General features: G+C 33.7%; 1 protein-coding gene across 6 annotated transcripts in view; it reads left to right on the forward strand.

Annotated features, from left to right (window-relative positions):
* Positions 1-16,797, forward strand: part of LOC144977156 (epithelial splicing regulatory protein 1-like) — a 140,112-nt gene extending 123,315 nt beyond the window's left edge. For 3 of the 6 annotated variants that reach the window (XM_078922027.1, XM_078922029.1, XM_078922028.1), the window contains exons 11-15: positions 1,249-1,464; positions 2,542-2,790; positions 3,821-4,088; positions 5,912-6,125; positions 12,128-16,797. In XM_078922027.1, coding sequence (XP_078778153.1) covers positions 1,249-1,464; positions 2,542-2,790; positions 3,821-4,088; positions 5,912-6,125; positions 12,128-12,131 — 951 coding nt within the window. In that variant the 3' untranslated portion in view covers positions 12,132-16,797. Of the gene's footprint in view, positions 1-1,248; positions 1,465-2,541; positions 2,791-3,820; positions 4,089-5,911; positions 6,307-12,127 lie in introns of all 6 variants that reach the window. The other 3 variants (XM_078922026.1, XM_078922024.1, XM_078922025.1) reach the window with 1 other exon arrangement.
* The last annotated feature ends 1,618 nt before the right edge of the window (positions 16,798-18,415 follow it).

Raw genomic sequence — 18,415 nt, forward strand, 5'->3', positions numbered from 1 at the left:
TGACCATTTCTGAACATCAAAACATTCATTATAGAATACACAAAACCGTGTGTAAGCATAAGGTTTAAAGTCTTATTAAAAAGAATTCATTGAGAACTATCACCTGCCTATCACCTGAAAATAGGAAGAGGTGAGCAACATCAACTTCATCAACTCTATTGAAAATGATGGTGGGGCTATACACCAATGAAAAACGTAAGGACATAAGCAAAGCAACTTTATAATGATTACCCATTGCACTACCCATGAATGAACAACATGCCATCATTACATTTCTTTAAAAATACAGCCACTATGCTTATACTTCATGCAAAAATATGTCTAAACCAAGGAAGAAATTACAGCTTCCTTGAATTTCAGTTTACCTAGTTTTTACTGTAAATAAATCAGCATTCAACATCAGGTTGGAAGATTGTTTTCATTTTATGTGTATGAATTTGTTCATAGCAATGAATGATGTTTAGTATTTAAAGGATGTTTGATTTGGCATATTTGAAAATTATTTTTGGTGTTTCCAATTTTTTTTTTTGTTTAAATAGAAAACTCCAGGATATAGTTTGATGATAGAATTTATCATAACAATGTGTTCAATTCAGGATCTTTCGAGTGTTTCCTCTTTCCTCTGTGTTCTTTGTACTTATGAATTCTTGCTATTTTTAGTTACTGGGGCTATACATCGGATATGTTCTGACAATTAATAAAAGAAACCTAAAATGATTATTAATTGTGAATTATTCTGTTGTTTTTGTTTGTTTTTTGTTTTTTGGTTTTTTGTTTGGGAGGGGGAAAGTGTTTATTTATCTGTTTTTGTGTTGTTTTTTTTTCTTTTTGTTTATTCATTCAACCGTTCATTCATTCATTATCTTTTTATTTATTCATTTATTTTTATTTTGAAATATTTTTTGTTGTTGTTGTTGTTTTAATTAAGCAAAATAAGATCATGTTTCAAGGAATTGTATTTATCTATTTACCATAAAATTTTAACCAATAGACAATGTTGAATAATTTAAAATGCATATTAACTCATCTAGATAACATGGTATTGTTTTGTTTAAAAGTAAAAGTGAAAAAAATTATTCTAAAATCAATCAAGATTTGATGTTTCGAACACGTTTTGTTTTGACTGACATAGTGCAAGGTGATAGATTTTTGTACAATGTGCAAGGCATTAGATAGTTTTCTTTACAGTGGTACCAATGATTTCATAATCTCCAATAATTTGATATTCTTGTCCTCATGCTTTCACAGTTAGAATTTTTCACAAGAGAACCAAATTCATCCCAAGTCTTAGATGGAGAAGATGGCATTTTGTTTGTACACTATCCAGATGGAAGGAGCACGGGTGATGCATTTGTGCTGTTCCAGACAGAGGAAGAAGCAGCAAAAGCATTGAAAAAGCATCGAGAAATGATGGGATCCCGTTACATTGAACTTTTCAAAAGCACTACAGCAGAAGTACAACAGGTAATTGGTAATAACATGGATTTTTAAGTGTAGGGCATTGATGCTATGCATTTAGCTAAAAAAAACTCACAACATCCACCAGCTGGATATAACGTACCAACACACAAAGCTATGTGTATAGTCGGATTGATAGAATTTAGTGGGAACAAGTCATTAATATGGCTGTCTATAACCAATATCAAAGAGCTCAATGACGTCAATTTCATTACATCTATTTTAGAAACATTACGGCTTCAGATTTACAAGTATATTATCAGCGACCACACTTTTCAGTGCTCTCTTGGCTATTACAATTATTATATAAGAAATGTACTGATTGTCAAGCACAACATTCTCGCGTTTTGTCTAAAAAGAAAACATGTCGTCATGGTGACTGATGTAAAGAGAATGGAAGATCATCTAATAACATTTATATGGATCTGTCATTTCATTCATTACCCCTAGACATTCTATGTAAATCAAAGACATGCGAAACTTGCTCCACAACAATTAAAAGTTATACAAAATCAAGGAAACAATTGCATCATGATCTCGTATTATTTGTTGCTGCCGAAAATGCTCATTTTTTAAAGTATATCAAATTATATAAAAGAGAAAATGATTGCAGAGTTGATTGTGACCCTACAATAATACCATCATAGAGTTTAAAAGATACATCTTTGTCTTGGGTTTTTTGTTTTTGTTTTTAAATTTGTTGTTGTTTGTTGTTTTTTGGGGTTTTTTGTTTGTTTTCTTTTGGGTTTTGGGGTTTTTTTTTGTTTTTTTTTTGTTTGTTTGTTTGTTTGTTTTTGTTGTTTTTTTTTGGGGGGGAGGGTGGGGGGGTCAAAGGGGAGAAAATGTTTGATGGAGCTCTGAATTGTTCCATTGGACGACATGAATTCTTATTAGCCAGTAAAAAGTATATAGAAAAACATGTTGTCACTGACAGATTGTTCCAATTAAGTGGAATTTTAATTACCAGCTTCAATCATACTAATATTGGTAATGGTAGTGGTAGTAGTAGTAGTAGTAGTAGTAGTAATAATAGTAGTAGTAGTAAAAGCACCATTTTACTTCTGATCAAATTCATCAATACAGGTTTTAAACAGAAGCATGGACCCAAGAAACCCTGAACCAGTGGACAATCAATTAACTCCCCTCATAGCCCAAATTCCTGCCGGCATTTCCATCATCCCTCAATCCCTCATTACCAGTGGAACCAAGCGAGACTGCATTCGACTACGCAATCTTCCCAGTGCCGCACAGGTCACTGACATCCTCACATTCCTCGGAGAGTTCTCCCAGTTCATCGTCTACCAAGGTGTCCACATGGTTTACACAGCCACAGTGAGTGTTTGATTCTTGTTTGCATAAGATTAATGCACTTAATTTTCATATTGATAACCATTCCATAGTTTTTATCTTGATAAATTCCCGAACGAGTTTTTGTCAGTGGCTCAATTGGTGGAGCATTTTGTTTGCAGGCAAATGGACTGGTGTACTCTCTCGAGTTCATATGTATGGAAAATCGAACAAATTTGTTTGATTGTCAATTAGGGTGAACTTGAGAGAGTTAATTTGCACTAAATAGGTTTATTCTGACCCCATTGTCGGTACAGCAGTGATTGGGTGTTTATCTTTTAGATCTTACAGAAAGCACTCGAGCATCTTAACCAAAAGGTAGTAAGCATTTGTTACTGTCTATATGTCTGTGCAACTATGTGGTTTTTCGGATCGGAAGGTCTTGGGTTCTAGCCTCATTCAGCCTTGGAAAAGGCTCTTTACTCACATTCTCTCACTGTACTCAGGTTTAAAATGAGTACCTGGCCATTAATAGCATTGTCTTTGACCGAAAAAAAAAATTGTAATAATTAGCAGGCGTCATGTCACATCCTACATGTTTAGAGTTGCTGTTGCCCAGGGACCCCTTGAAACGGGCTTTGAGCATGTTTAGTGGATATTGAGCCATAAAAAAGCTCAGTAGTCCTTCCGAGCCATTAGGCCAATGGAGCCAAAGTTTATCCTAGTTTCAATAGTATGAAATGGACAATAGTAATTGCTTTCTACCCTTTGGACAGGAGGCTAGTCTATTACAAAGTACTACAGAAATTTCAGGTCATGGGATCCTGTGGATTTTAAAGATTACTTTTTTTTTGTAGATAGTGAATTTTGTAGAAGTTCTCAATGCATTCAATAGTATGCAAGAAACTATCTTGCTTTTTTTTTTATCCCATTGTTATCATAAGTTTAAAAATTTAATGCCATGGTTTTTTAAATGTTTTTAGTCAACATGCACCCACCGCAAAATAATGAAAGAAAGAAAGAAGGAAGTATAAAAGAAGGTATTATACTACAACATACTCTTTTTCTTTCACAGGGAGAAGCTTCAGGTGAAGCTTTCATCCAGCTAGATTCTGAAGAGGCAGCAACTTTGACAGCTTTCAACAGACATCGTCGTCATATGACCTTTGGCACCAAAAAAAGGGTCATTGACGTCATCCAATGTAGTGGTGACGACATGAGCTTTGTTCTAACAAATGGAGTAACCCCCTCTGCCATGTCGATTCCACTTCCTCCAGCTCTTCCAGCCCCTGCACTTCCTCCCCAATCACCCCTGACTCTTCAAAGACCAATACTGTCTGCAGGTAAGGGATTTTAAAATAAGGTCTGTTCTAAAATGTCATCAGTGATGTAAACGTGAATGGGAAATTAAAAATTATTTTACTTTTCACATTGTAGCACTGATTACCAAAAGAAACTAAAATAACATGCATAGGTTATGACAATGCTAAATGCGGAGGATTATGCTTCACGTATTCCTCTGCCTCTAGGAAGGCTGCATGCAAATAAGCTTTCATTTCACATAGTTAACTACTGCATGGTTTATCTGTCACTGCTTATAGCAAAGTACTCATTCACTCTGAATCAATCATGGAATAAAGTAGAAACATAACACTGGGATCAGAAATTTTGCAATCGTGCCGCCCATTGACCAGACTGAAAAAAATTGACATAACCTCATAAACATATTGGACAATATACAATTCCTCAGACACTAGAAAGTATTTTAAGAAAATGTCTACCAGACTTGAAAGAACATGTTTACCAGACTTGAAAGAATATGTCTACCATACTTGAAAGAACATGTTTACCAGACTTGAAAGAATATGTCTACCAGACTTGAAAGAACATATCTACCAGACTTGAAAGAACATGTTTACCAGACTTGAAAGAACATGTCTACCAGACTTGAAAGAACATGTTTACCAGACTTGAAAGAACATGTCTACCAGACTTGAAAGAACATGTTTCAGACTGAAAGACATGTTACAGACTTGAAAGAATATGTCTACCAGACTTGAAAGAACATGTTTACCAGACTTGAAAGAACATATCTACCAGACTTGAAAGAACATGTTTACCAGACTTGAAAGAACATGTCTACGAGACTTGAAAGAACATATCTACCAGACTTGAAAGAACATGTTTACCAGACTTGAAAGAACATGTCTACCAGACTTGAAAGAATATGTTTACCAGACTTGAAAGAATATGTCTACCAGACTTGAAAGAACATGTCTACCAGACTTGAAAGAATATGTTTACCAGACTTGAAAGAATATGTCTACCAGACTTGAAAGAACATGTTTACCAGACTTGAAAGAATATGTCTACCAGACTTGAAAGAACATGTCTACCAGACTTGAAAGAACATGTCTAGAGACATGTCTCTGGTAGAGACTTGAAGAGCCAGATTTTATCCCAGTTTCTGTTAAGTATTAACAGTTGCTTGCTACCCTTGGAATAGGATGTTAGTTTATTTCAAAGTGCTATCCTCTGGATCTAACTGGTTAGTCATAAACTGGTGGCTGGAAAGAGGGTCAGAAAAGACCTCGGCTGCAGTAGGGACCAATAACAGTATATTTAAGTGGCAAGTACTTCACCTACAGATCTACCAGGACTCCCTATCAGACTTGTCACTTGACATATATTGTCAAAGAGGGCACAACTCTATACTTTAATGTTGACCATTTATCATGAGGGAGATTAAAGCAAGTGAAGGAACATTTTCAGACTGTTATTAGTTAAAGACTGTTTGTTTAGTTTTTTGCTTTTTTTTTTTATTGATTTCATTAAGTGATGGCATGGTGAAAAACAACTTTTGATCCAAATGTTACTGTCCTAATTGTGATAGTAGACCAGAATTTGCAATACTATTATAGCAATTTGCTATACTAACATTTTACTAATTGTCCTTCAGTTACTACCTTGAACACTTCATTTGGTTCTTTTAGGAGTTAAACTGTATTCGACCTAAACAAAATTAAAAAGGAAAGAAAACTCATGAACAGTATCATTGCAACAAGAGAACAACATTTCTATCAGGTTTTTGAAAATTTGTTTTAATTATTTGTATTTTTCCTTCCTCTCTCTTTATCCTTTTTCCTTCCTCTCTCTTTATCCTCAGAACATCAGCTCCTCTTGCCATCCACAGTCGCTACACCCCAAACCATCATGAGCTCTACAACATTAACGACAACGGGGTCATTTCCTTATGCACAACTTCCACAGCATACACCACAGACGTTCCAACCCGCTCTCACCCAGCTAGCGGCACCGAGACTTCCTGTTCCCGCAGCAACTGCAGCAACGACTGCCTTCTACCCACCAATCCTCTACTGGTACCCAAGTCCCCCTGTGTCCCCGCCAGCCCCTCAAAAACCTGCCATTTCTTACTTTACCACCAATACCACTAACACAGCTATGGGTCCCCACATGGGCCCATGTGTTATCATAATGAGAGGCTTGCCCATTAATGTAACGATCCAAGATATCGTTCAGTATTTTCAGGGGTTCCCTGAGGTAGGTTGGAAGGATGGAAAGAGAAAATTAAAAGAAGAAAGATAAAAGCAAAACATTAAAAACATAAATGAAAAAGCAATCCAAAAAAAATAGAAAAGGCAACATTATTAAAAACCAAAATGATTTCGTATTGTGTTTTTTTTTTGGTTAGATAAAAGATGCCCTAAAACACAGGTTAATAACATCTTTGTGAATTATTTAATTGATCATTAATTCTTCTTATTGCTACACATTGCACACTAATAATTGTTAGAGTAACTGATATCGTGATTCATTGCCATGACTGAATTGAAATCAAGTGATCTGTTATTTTAAAAAACTTAAAAATTACATGTTTTGGTGGTTTGTCAATGTCGATATCAGTTGTAAGATAAGGAAATGGATGCAGGCCAGGATTTGGATTTTATTTTCTTAGTAGATCATTGAACTCATTCAATTTTTAAAAATTTAAACTGACAAATTTCCATTGTTGTTATGTAACATGCAGTAGAACAAGTGTAAACTTCAAGGAAACTGATTCAGTATTTAAATTGTAGAACCCGTTTTCTAATGAAAATGTCTATTAAGGAGGTTTTAATCACCTTTATTCTACTTTACTAATTTTATTTTCTCTTTTCGAAGTGAATATTTGTTGTACGACTAAAACAGGAAAAACTACCACCTTTCCGTATTTGTACTCCCAACACTCTTTTGTACTGAAGGTAAAATTTGTGACCTTTTAGGGGAGACCACAATCATGGATTCCTTAGCCAAACTGACCAGTTTTATAGGGAGATCACGATTTTGATCAAATGGGATAGGTTGGCCACGATTTTGCAAACATGTTGGGACCAAGCCTGTTTGACTGAGATTTCCATGTTCTCGAGATTTCCGTGTTGGATATATTACAAAGAATATGAAGAAGAATGTGAGGGGGTGGGGGGAGGGGATAAATATGAGTTGTTTTGGTGAAGTCCCATTATAATAAGATGTAGTGTTAAGTGTACCTTGTTTCATTCAATAACAGTTGGAATAATGTTCACATTTACGTATACTATGATATAAAGACAGCCAGCATATCCCATTGGTGATTACACACTCAGCATGCGACACCTTTCTTTAACTCTCTCGAGTTCACCCTCATTGAAAATCAAACAAATTTGTCCAATTATTACGAATCCAGTGCCTAATTCCTACCACTTATCTCTCTCATGCCTCTCTTCTCACCCAAATCTTCCCCACTCCTAATTACTTCTTTGACAGTCTCATGTCATCAGTGGTACTGGTACACATAAGAGGCGTCGCATGCATCAGACACTGAAAAAAAGATGCATCGCCCCTCTACCCCCCCCCCCCCCCCCCAGGGTTGCCAGGTGATTTTTTGTCGTGGGGCCAGATTTTGACAAGAAAAGGACCAAATGAGACGGTTTGGGGCCAAAATACGGAAAATGTTTACTAAACGTTACAGAATGTATATCCGAATACAGATAATCATACAAACATGTGTGAACAATAAAGAGGAGTGAGCTTACGTGCAAAGGGGGGTCGTATGCATGTTGCCAGACTCAGATTGTACATAGCCAAAGGGTTGCCATAACTGCTCTTGGTGAAGGATGGTTGGTGGGTGGGTGGCCTTGGTCCACAAAGTGTACAGTTTTGCCATACAAAATTTTGAAGTGATTACTTCCATTGTTTCAACTTGGGACACATTTTCCTTATCACAGACCTGAGTGATCCTGTACTTTTCGACGACATTGTGGGTTTCCATAGCTCAATGATACTAATTTTGTATATTTTCACGGCATGTCATTCCAATTAATCACAACTTATATGAATGAACGAATAATTCTGAAATAAAGTTCTATTTACGTTTAAATACATTCAAAGTGGAAAAGAAAATAAAGTATTTACATTTAACTTAAATATTCGTTATCCAATCTACAGGAATTGCTGAATGCACTCTTCCTGCTGTTCCTCATCCTTCTCATCTGATTGGGTGTACAACACCTTTGTGTTATGGAGTGCAATCATCTTGCTTGTGGCCACAAAATCTTTACAGCATTTGGATCGTTGCTGAAGATGAGATTTGATCCTGATTATTGCATCAAGACAAAGTGCTCCCATTCGGTTGCGGGGCTTTGTTTTTGTGGCCGTTACCAATGAGAAGACACGCTCGATGACTTCATTGCTGCTCGGAACAATGAGGCAATTCATCACATATTGACCTAGCTCTTCAAATCCAGGTGTTTTCATAACTCCAAACCAAAATTTATGGGTGTCACTTGGGAGTCCTGTGGTTTTGAAGGCTTCCACATCTGACCAGTCAATAAAAGTGAGACGTCTGTATTGATCCTCTACCAAATCTGATTTAACCAAATGAAGGAACGGTAGGCTGCTGAATGCAGGTTTGTCCACTTGGTTAAGGACTTTTGTTGGACTAAGCTGACTGAGTCCTTTGAACATATCCTTTGTCGATGGAAGTCTTAGTTTGACTTGCTCACAAGCAACCTCTAACATGGACAGGCATCTTTCTTTTGTGTGACGCACCCTTTCCTCCACACTTTGGCGTTGCTGTTCATTGGCTACAAATTCCAGTACATATTTACTACACTCATTTGTGAACTTGTACCCAAATTCCACGAACTAGGCAGTTCCATTGTTTTTCAATCATAAAGGCATTTGGGGAGTGGGAGGGCGCGGTGTTAAGTGCCGACCGGATGCAACCCCCCTCTCAATTTCCGAACTCCAAGTCATCGCCGTCCGTTGTCAGATTCCTTGCCTCGTGGAATTAATCAGCACTCAGCACTTGTAGAGACAGGTCGAGGAGGGTTTTGGTGCCAGATCAATGTCTCAAACACTCAAATCAGTAATACTACGGATATCGATGTGTGCATGCACATATCAGTTTTCTTGATGTGGATAAATTGAACAAAATTCATTTTGAACTAAAGGCTATGTAGTTGGGTTCGTTTGGGGCAATCACTATCCAAAAGGGGCCAAAAAGGGCCAAAGGGCCAACTGATATATGGGGGGCCAACTGTGTTTGAAAAGGGCCAAAAATCTCGAATGTGGTCCTAAAAAGGGCCAAAATGGCAACCCTGCCCCCCCCCCCACACACACACACACACATACACTCACTCACAGTCCATGCACACTTTACACATTAAGTATAATACATTTAAGGCCACATAGAGAGCGATGGCAGTTTTTGTTTCCATTCAATATAAACGTAAGCCAAATAATTTTGTCAACAAATGCAAAAGTTAAGGTTCTTTTTGTTTAAGATTTCTGTGTTAGCCTCCGATAGTGTTAGATTTTCGTGTTGCCAGTACAAGGAAAATAGAGGGATTAAAACGGAGAACTTACATGTGTTTGAGATTTGTGTATTTGAGCTTTTCGTGCTGCACTGTATTAATCCCAAGTTGAAATATTTAGAATTTAGGCGTCTTTTTCAAGAGCTAGAATAAACCACGTAGACCCTTCTCATCCTGCTCGTTCACATATAAATTAAATTATTATGAAGGTGTGGGGGGGGGGGGGGGGGGGAAGGAGTCTCCCAGAAGCGGAGGAGATCATCAGAACCATAATTTTTAATAATGGAGGGTGTCAAGTGTTTATGTTATTTACCACTACAAAACAAAAAAAGCACAACTGAAATAATTTCTTTAAAAAACAAGACCAAAAAAAAAAAATGCAAAAGGTATTATGTTTGGGCGTAATAAGGATAAAATTACCGTACTCTAAGCTGAGGATAAAGAGAGAGGTAGGAAAAATTGGAACTAGATTTAAACCTTAATTCTTTTTTTATTTAAAGTGCATAGATAAGTGCTCTAAAATATAAATTTTAATACTCTTCAAAAGTTTTCTTTGAAAATTGCATCAAGGAAGCTCTGGATAGTATCTTAAGAATTGTATGCTGGATGTGGACCTGTGTTTTAGGGTAATAATTCCAGGATGAAATTAATGTAATTTTCAATTGACCATTTGATACATCTACAAGCTGCCTGATGAATATTGAGTTATTTGACAATTTGGTTTCATTAAATTCTGAAAAATGTTCTGTCTTTTGAGTTCAGTATCAATCTTCATTTTGATTTGGGTTTGTCTCTCATTGTGTTCGCACTTTTGTTGATTTTCATCATTTTCTTTTCATTTCATTATACGTTTCTTTTTATTTGCAATTCTAATTTTATTTTTTTTATTTTTAAAGATCTCTACACTTTTTAAAATTTATTTATGATTTGTTTTCATCATTTGAAAAATTAAATTGGTTTGGACGATTTCGCTTTACTAACACTCACTTTTGTTCCATTTTTATCATTTTCTACTTCTCATTCTCATTTGGATTTGTCCTTTAAAATATTTTCATTCTTTTAAACGTCAAACTTGATTGCATTTTCAATTTTATTAACGATTATATTTTAAAATATTTCATAATTGCATGTATTATGTTTATGTATGCTTAAACCATAATATGGATTTAAAAAATTAGATCACATATAATTTTTATCATGCAGACTCAAGTGATTTGTTTTTCACTGACTTTTATCTGTTCGATATACAGAAAGAAATAAAGAAATAGAAAATGAAATAAAATATGTGCTGCTTTGGCAAAACCCGTCGGAAGTCGGAAATATTTAAATCCGTTTAATATATTTCAATAGGGACATCATTTCTGGACAAAATGCAGTTTGAATTTTGTAATTATTTTAATTAGGGCCGAAATTATTCACATTTGAAGGGAGGGGGATCAAACAATCTGTTTAAAACACAGTTACATTATCATCACAACAGAACTTGCACACCACATTCAAACTCAAAAATAAAAAAATAAAGCCCTTTCAGAAACACAAACCAAAGATTTTGACTTTATTTCCCCATTGTTTTTTTTTTTCCTTCTTGACTCCACGACCCGATATTTAAGTCGGCAGAGGTTCATGTGTGGCTCTATCCTCACAAGCCGATTGCTCTCTCAGTACTCTTAGTTACTGTGTCGTTCATGATTTTATTTTCATTTTCAGATATTGATAATGACTTTTAGATATCTTACATTGTAAATAATGATATAAAATTAAAAGAAAAATGCAATAGTCACATGATTTTATTGATGACACAATAATTCACACAGGAAAGTAAGTGGAATGTTGACAATTGCTTATATTGCATTTCTAGTTTTGTTTATACATATGGGTAGCCATTTGACTGACTCAATGGTAGCTTGTATTCATCGTCACTGACTTGCATTCCAAAGAGTGGGAAATGTCAGAAAGAATGATATGTCAAGGTTTGGTGAAAATTTTGGTTCTCTGGGCTGAATTAAAATCCTCTACCTCAGGGCAGATTTAAGTTGCAAAGGTATTTCGCACCAATATATCTCAGAAAAACTTTGAATTAAATTATCTATAGACTTTAAATTGTAAAATCCTTTTGTGAAAATGTAGTTGGATGGGTAATTGAATCGATGAAGTGAAAAAACGAAAATCATGCCGATAATGATTTTTCACCTTTATTCTTTCTTATCTCAAAACTAGCTCCTACGATATCCGGCAAGTTTTGCCAAATCAGCACACAAATGTTCTAATGGATCAATGATGAATAAATTAAGATTATATTTATACTTGATGTAACTTAAAATGTTAAGCTTATAGCTGTAAATCTCCTCTTTGGTTAATTTTACAAAGTTTAGAAATGAAAAGAAGAAATTAAAATTTAAAAAAAAAAAACAAAAAAAAACAACCTTCTTGTTTTTTTAGGTTTAAAAAAAACTATTATTTAAATTCTTTTATTGAAACTAAACCTCAATAAAAGTGAAATCATTATAATCTATCATTCTTTTTCACAGGTAACACCCGAAGTTGTCACCATCCAAACCAATCTGGAAGGAAAGCCAAATGGCGATGCTCTCATCACATTCTCTTCACGTTTGGAGGCTGAGCGGGCCATTGTAGAAAAGAATCGCCGCCATCTTGGAAACAGATTTATTGAACTATTCATGGCTTGAATAATCTCCAAATCAGATTGAGCTCGTGTTGTCAGTTATCAATATCTATGCATATAGGATAATTTAAAGTAAATTGTCAAAAACCTCTGTAGCCTTTCATGTGATGCATACTGAATTTTTTGGGGGGTTTTTTTTGTTTGTTTATTTTTGGAAAATAGGATGATAATCTTTGATTTGTGAAATTAGAATGTTGTCAAGAAAGGTCATGCAATTTTTGTTGCAATTTGAACAGAATTATTCTTTTATTTCAGAGACTATCTGTTTAAAAGTCTTTTCAACATTCCAAATGGTAAAAAAAGCAAAATGAATTGTAATGGCTTAAGCATGGTGAACTTATTGTCATTTCTGTATGAGTGTTTTTTTGTTGTTTTTTTTTCATTTTGTTGAAATGAAATCTTTGATATTGTATATATAAGCATTTACGCATTGTATGTGAGGAATTAATTTCTCAATTTTGCTTCATGTTAGAGGCTTTTCAATGGAAATTTCATTCCAAAGTTCTTAATGTATTGTCATCGTAAGACAATAAAACCCTTCTATGTTTTCCAAAGTAAATGGATAGTGTTCATAAGAAATTGTAAGCATATATTGTGTATGCTTTAATGCATTTATGGAAATTAATGCTCAGTGTGTTAGATGTTGAGTTTTAAATGATACGTTTTGGATTATGCAACACATTTTTGGCTTAGAATTATGCAACACAGTATGTACCTTAGGTTTATGCAAGACACCGTATGCCTTCGGATTTACAACTAATTATGTGCCTTAGGATTATGCAACACATGTGCTGTAGTGATCGTTTATGTTCTGTTTTCCTCTCTTCTTATTGCATCAAAGTTAACTATGGTGGACTTTGTAATGTTTTTAGAACTAGAATTATGGAATCCTCCATCAGAAATGGTAAAATGGTACTTTTGAACATTACAAGAAATACAATGATGAAGGTCGTGATACAGCATACAAATTCACGTTCAATTGAATTATATTTTAAATTTAATCCAACTAGAAGATAAATTTAATTATGGCAACAAATAAGATTGTTGCATTTACAAACAGAAAGGAATTATGTTTATTAATAAGTGACTGCAATAATGAAGTCACTTTGCCATCCTGGAATGCTCTTTTCCAATAATTGTACAGCTAATGCTATTTTCTAACAATTAAATGTCTTCCTATCTTAAAGCTGATATTTTCTCTATAATACACCAGATTTTTTACTGCTGCCATTAACGTTTTTGTTGTTTCAACATATAAAATGTGCCTTTTTTATTTCTATATTTCTACACAAGCTTATTATAAGCGCCTAGAATCATCCAATTCAATTTATTTTAAGATGTCATCATACATACAAGGAAAATAAGATTTGCATTTTATTATCATCAAAGGCAATAACTATCCACACCGTGATTCAATTCTTTAGAGGTAAGGACCTTTTTCTTTCTTTTTGATAAAGTTTCCTTTCACTTTCAAAGAAAATAATAATACGCAACATTTGTGACCTACCACTGTCATCTGGTATTATGTCTGGAGTAAGCAGATGCCAAATAGTGAATTCAAGGTTGAAACTGAGGATTGCAATATATATTTATATCTCTTCCCCTTGTTAAATCATTTGTAAATGTATTTAATCCAATTTTCATATTTTTGAATATGGATTCAATGTTCACTTCACCCCACCATACACCAGATAGATGTGGGGAGTCACCAATTATTAAGAGCTGCACCATAACGATAGATGAACAGGATCTTTCAATAGTATACCTAATATTTTGTTTTAATTGACAACACAATCTACTTACTACGGTCTCCTTGCAATCAGCAGTGATAAGACGGGAATCTTATCTTAATTAGCACCAGATTGCAACACAACTAGAGGTCTTAAGTGCAATGTTTTCGTTTGTAGTGATACAGAAAAAAGATTTGTAAATACTGATATCAAGTCGATACTTTATTCCTATTTTATGAGAGATAGTTGTGTGCAATTTTATGAATTGCTTGATATGAATTCTTTTGATATTTTAATTATATCATTAAACTTTATTGATTTATTTATTGCATGCTATTTGCATAAAAAGCAAAGGCTTAAGTCATATCACTTTGCATGTATTGTTTGTTCCCCCTTTTATCTGACATTCCATATTAACCATTCCACCGTTTTTTCTTTTAGCTAAGGATTACAGTTACTGTTTTACGCCTCTGGTAAAATAAACACAAACTTTGCAGTTTTACATACAACTACATACTTCACACACTGAGGCAAGTTATACCCTCTTTAACTGTCCTTTACTGAGATGAAAAAGTTTTTCCTGTATTTTATTTTAGTTGATTTAATCTTTTGCTTCATCTCGGCCAAATTTGAATTAAAATGGCCGTGATCATCTCTTGTGGAATACACATTGGGACAAACACTCTGGGTCACTTACTAACCTGATGGGCTTACTACTTTTGAACACAAAAGGTTGAAGAAAATCCTAGATCATCATCACATGAGAGATGTTTTATCCCTTGTAAATCATCTCTCAATCTTATGTCTGTGTCGATATATTATGAATGTTGATTCATATTTTCATATTCGTCACAGGTCGAGGTGAGGCAGTGATTTTTATCAGAGACTAAAATACAAAGATACATCTTGCTACTGTTCAATTCTTTTCCCTTTTATCTTACCCTATGATCTTACTTTTTCTGGTGCTTTTTTCTGGTGCATAAGTGGCCCATGTGTGTCACAAGCATCATTTTACTTCTATAGTTTTAGAGCTCTGAACTTTATTACGGAATATCTGGAAAGTTTTGTTTTGTTTTGTTTTTTGGAAAGGGGGGGGGGGATTTTAATTTTTATTTGAAAGACATTATCCATTTCGAAAGAAAATCTATCAAAACTTCAAAAAAAAGTGCCTCTGTTAAAAGGAACCAATTCTGTTGTCGTTCTATGTAAATGTTTCTAAACAGATATGTAACTTGTGTTTAAACTTATATTTATTGCCATTTTAAATGTGATTTTTACATTAACATTCCAATTATAAAGTACCGCAAACAAAAAACAATAACAGGAAAAATTAAGCATATATACGCATGTTTATAATGATTATCATATTGACGAAAGCCTATTTACCAATGGTGCCTTGCTGGTCTATTGTACGCAGATACTTTTCAATTTAACAGTCGCATTCTTTACATTGTGACTGGGTTGTGAATATCTATTGTTTTCACCAACTAGTTCTCATTGACACTGTTATTGATACTATTTACTTGTTATTTGACATAGTGCTTCTTTCTCATATGTTGCAATTCTGAATTGATCTCCGTTAACAGATATTATTTTATTCTAAGGATAAAGGTAACTGTATAGTTACACGATTTATGTGAAATAACCTCTTTTGATTTGTAATGAAGTTTTGGCACCTGTGTTGTACAAGAAGTGAGAAAAAGTTACATAGGAAAATTTAATACCTTGAGGATTTTTAGAATATATGTGTGTAGTGTGAAACTTGGGGATCTTTTTCGAATGATTTCAGAGAATATCATGTGATGTGTTTGTCGCATCGAAATTTCAATGAGAAGTGATTTTAAAAATTTACTTTAAGAAATTGAGGATTTTTCTTACAGAAGTTCTGACAACTTTAAAAATCAAATGTTTAAACTTTTAAATTACTTACGGTGTATTTAGTGTAATGCAGAAATCACGCATTCTGTCAGTCTAAATGAATGGATTTTTTTTTCATTATTTCTTGTTGTTTTGTTGTTGTTGTTGTTATCGTTGTTGCTTTGTAAAATGTATTTGCTCATGAAGTGAGCGCCAGCCATTATTCTTTGTTTCAGCTGACCATATACATTCATCCAGACTTAAAACCATTTTATGACTGACAAGATCTGTTTTATTCATTAATATTCTTGAAGGCCAATGCAAGTCAGTCATGTTTCCCAGTCATTTTTGAGGATTTCTAAGGTCACACCTACCATTCTCCTTAATATAATGTGGCATCTGAAATTTCAGTTACAGTTTTCAGAAATAAATGTGAATAGAGTTGATATTTATCAGAGAATGGCAAAAACCAGGGATATGTATGTGTTTGTTGTAGTAGCAAATATCAGTATAATTATCCTCTTGTAGCTGACCATATAAGTTGATTGTTTGGATCATGGCAGCTAGCATGGACATATAGGGAAAAAATTGTGACTAATATAAAAGGCATACAGAACCTTTTATTCATGAATAAAGTGCAAGCGCCCTTGTAATGTATGTAATGTCATAAGTCATTTGTACAGTGCGCTGAATCCACAAAGTGCTCTAAGGCACTACATATACAAAAACAATAGGTCAAGCAAAACGCCTGCCTGAATAGGAATGATTTTAAAAGTTTCCTAAAATTTCTGAGCCTATTTTAAGCTTGTGAAACTTTATAATTTTGACAATTTTTATCTCACTGCTTTTTAAAAATTGTTTTGCCTCCTCACTCCCTTTTATCAGTTTTTCAGAAACTGATTGTCTCACTATTTAAAAAAAAAATAAATTGGTTATAGTTATAGTTTACCTTTCAACCATCCTTTTTTAATGACCCAATTGTAATGCTTTTAGCATTAACATGATGTATATTTATTCAGTCTTTTAAATTCAAAGTTTTTGTGTAATATTTCATTTACCTTTTAACAAAACCACATTCTGGGCTGGTATTCAGCAAAGATTGAATTCAAGTCAATAAAATGATGATTGTGAATTTCAATACAATCTTTCTAATTTGTACAAATGTTAAAATCTTTCTCGACTGGACATCATTTTGTAGTGTAAGAATTTATTTATTTTATTCTTTTATTTGCATATGTAATTTTTTAAAGTTCATTTAAGATCATAAAATTGTCATATTTTATTGTAAATAATACATATTGTGTGATATTGAACAGAAAGTACTGCGTGTAAATGTTTTGCTAGCATATATTGTGGTCTTGTCAATTAAAAAATAATAACTTATATATTTTAATTCATTTTAATATATTTTCGCTAAGATGCAAATTAATATCACAGAAAATGACCATGTTGCAATTGACAATTTCAAAACCAAGATACTGTAATCTTTTATCTTTGTGCCTTAAAATCTAGTCACTGTTTGAGTTCAAGGGTAATAATATTATTATTATCATTATTGTTTTAATTGTTTAATAATTATAATCATACAAATATTCCAATACTTCATTAAACATCTACGCATTATTAGTGGCCTTATGAGAAATGTTGTTGTATATATTTATAAATCTCTCAATATATATATATTATATCTATTTATACGCGAAGGATTCTTATATCAATTGAAAAAGAATACTATAGCTTTAGAATATGTTATGACTGCCTCTAAAATAATTCGATAATATTCTGCTAAACTTAAAGTGAGGGAACTTTACCACTCAAGAGTGGATGCACACGTACTCGTTTATACCATCGACATTAAAACAGTGAAATAGTCTCACATCTCTAATGAAAGAAAAATACTGTGGTCTGTGGAATATTCAAAATCTGAAGTTACAGACTTAAAAGGAAGAAGAAGAAGAAGAAGATTTTTGGAAATCAAATCAAGCGAGAAAAGTATGACATCAAATGAACATTCCTCTGTCAAAGGAGCGTGTTCATTTGATCCTATCTACACTTACCTCTAAGTGATAATGTTAAACTCGTCTCTGTCTTAGGATTTGGAAATGGATAAGATTGTTTTTCTTGGAGATCATATTTAATTTGTTCTTGGTTGTTGTTCTCTTGTTTTTGTTTTGTTTGTTTTTTTCGAAGTGAAAGCCATAAATTTAGTAATGAATTTATCTTGAGATGGCGTTTGATATCCAAAGTTACCTATTAATTTGATGGATAAGTGTTTTGTTTGTTTGTTTGTTTTTTAATTTAGGCATTTTTGCTGTTTTGTTGGGGTCTTTTTGTGTGTGTGTGTGTTTTTTGTTTTTTTTTTTTTAATTTTTTTTGTTTGTTTGTTTTTTGTATGTGTTTTTTTTTTACAAGGAGGGTGGGCACAAATGACGATAACGTATCGGTTTTAGCTACGAATCTCATAAAATGTGTTCATGACTTTCAAAGATATAAAACCTATTAAGTTTTACTGTAAAAAATCTTTTGTTAGCCATTTGATAGAGTAG

Source organism: Berghia stephanieae, chromosome 7, assembly GCF_034508935.2.
Source record: "Berghia stephanieae isolate SIO BIC M18660-M18661 chromosome 7, UCSD_Bste_1.3, whole genome shotgun sequence".
NCBI classification, from domain to species: domain Eukaryota; kingdom Metazoa; phylum Mollusca; class Gastropoda; order Nudibranchia; family Aeolidiidae; genus Berghia; species Berghia stephanieae.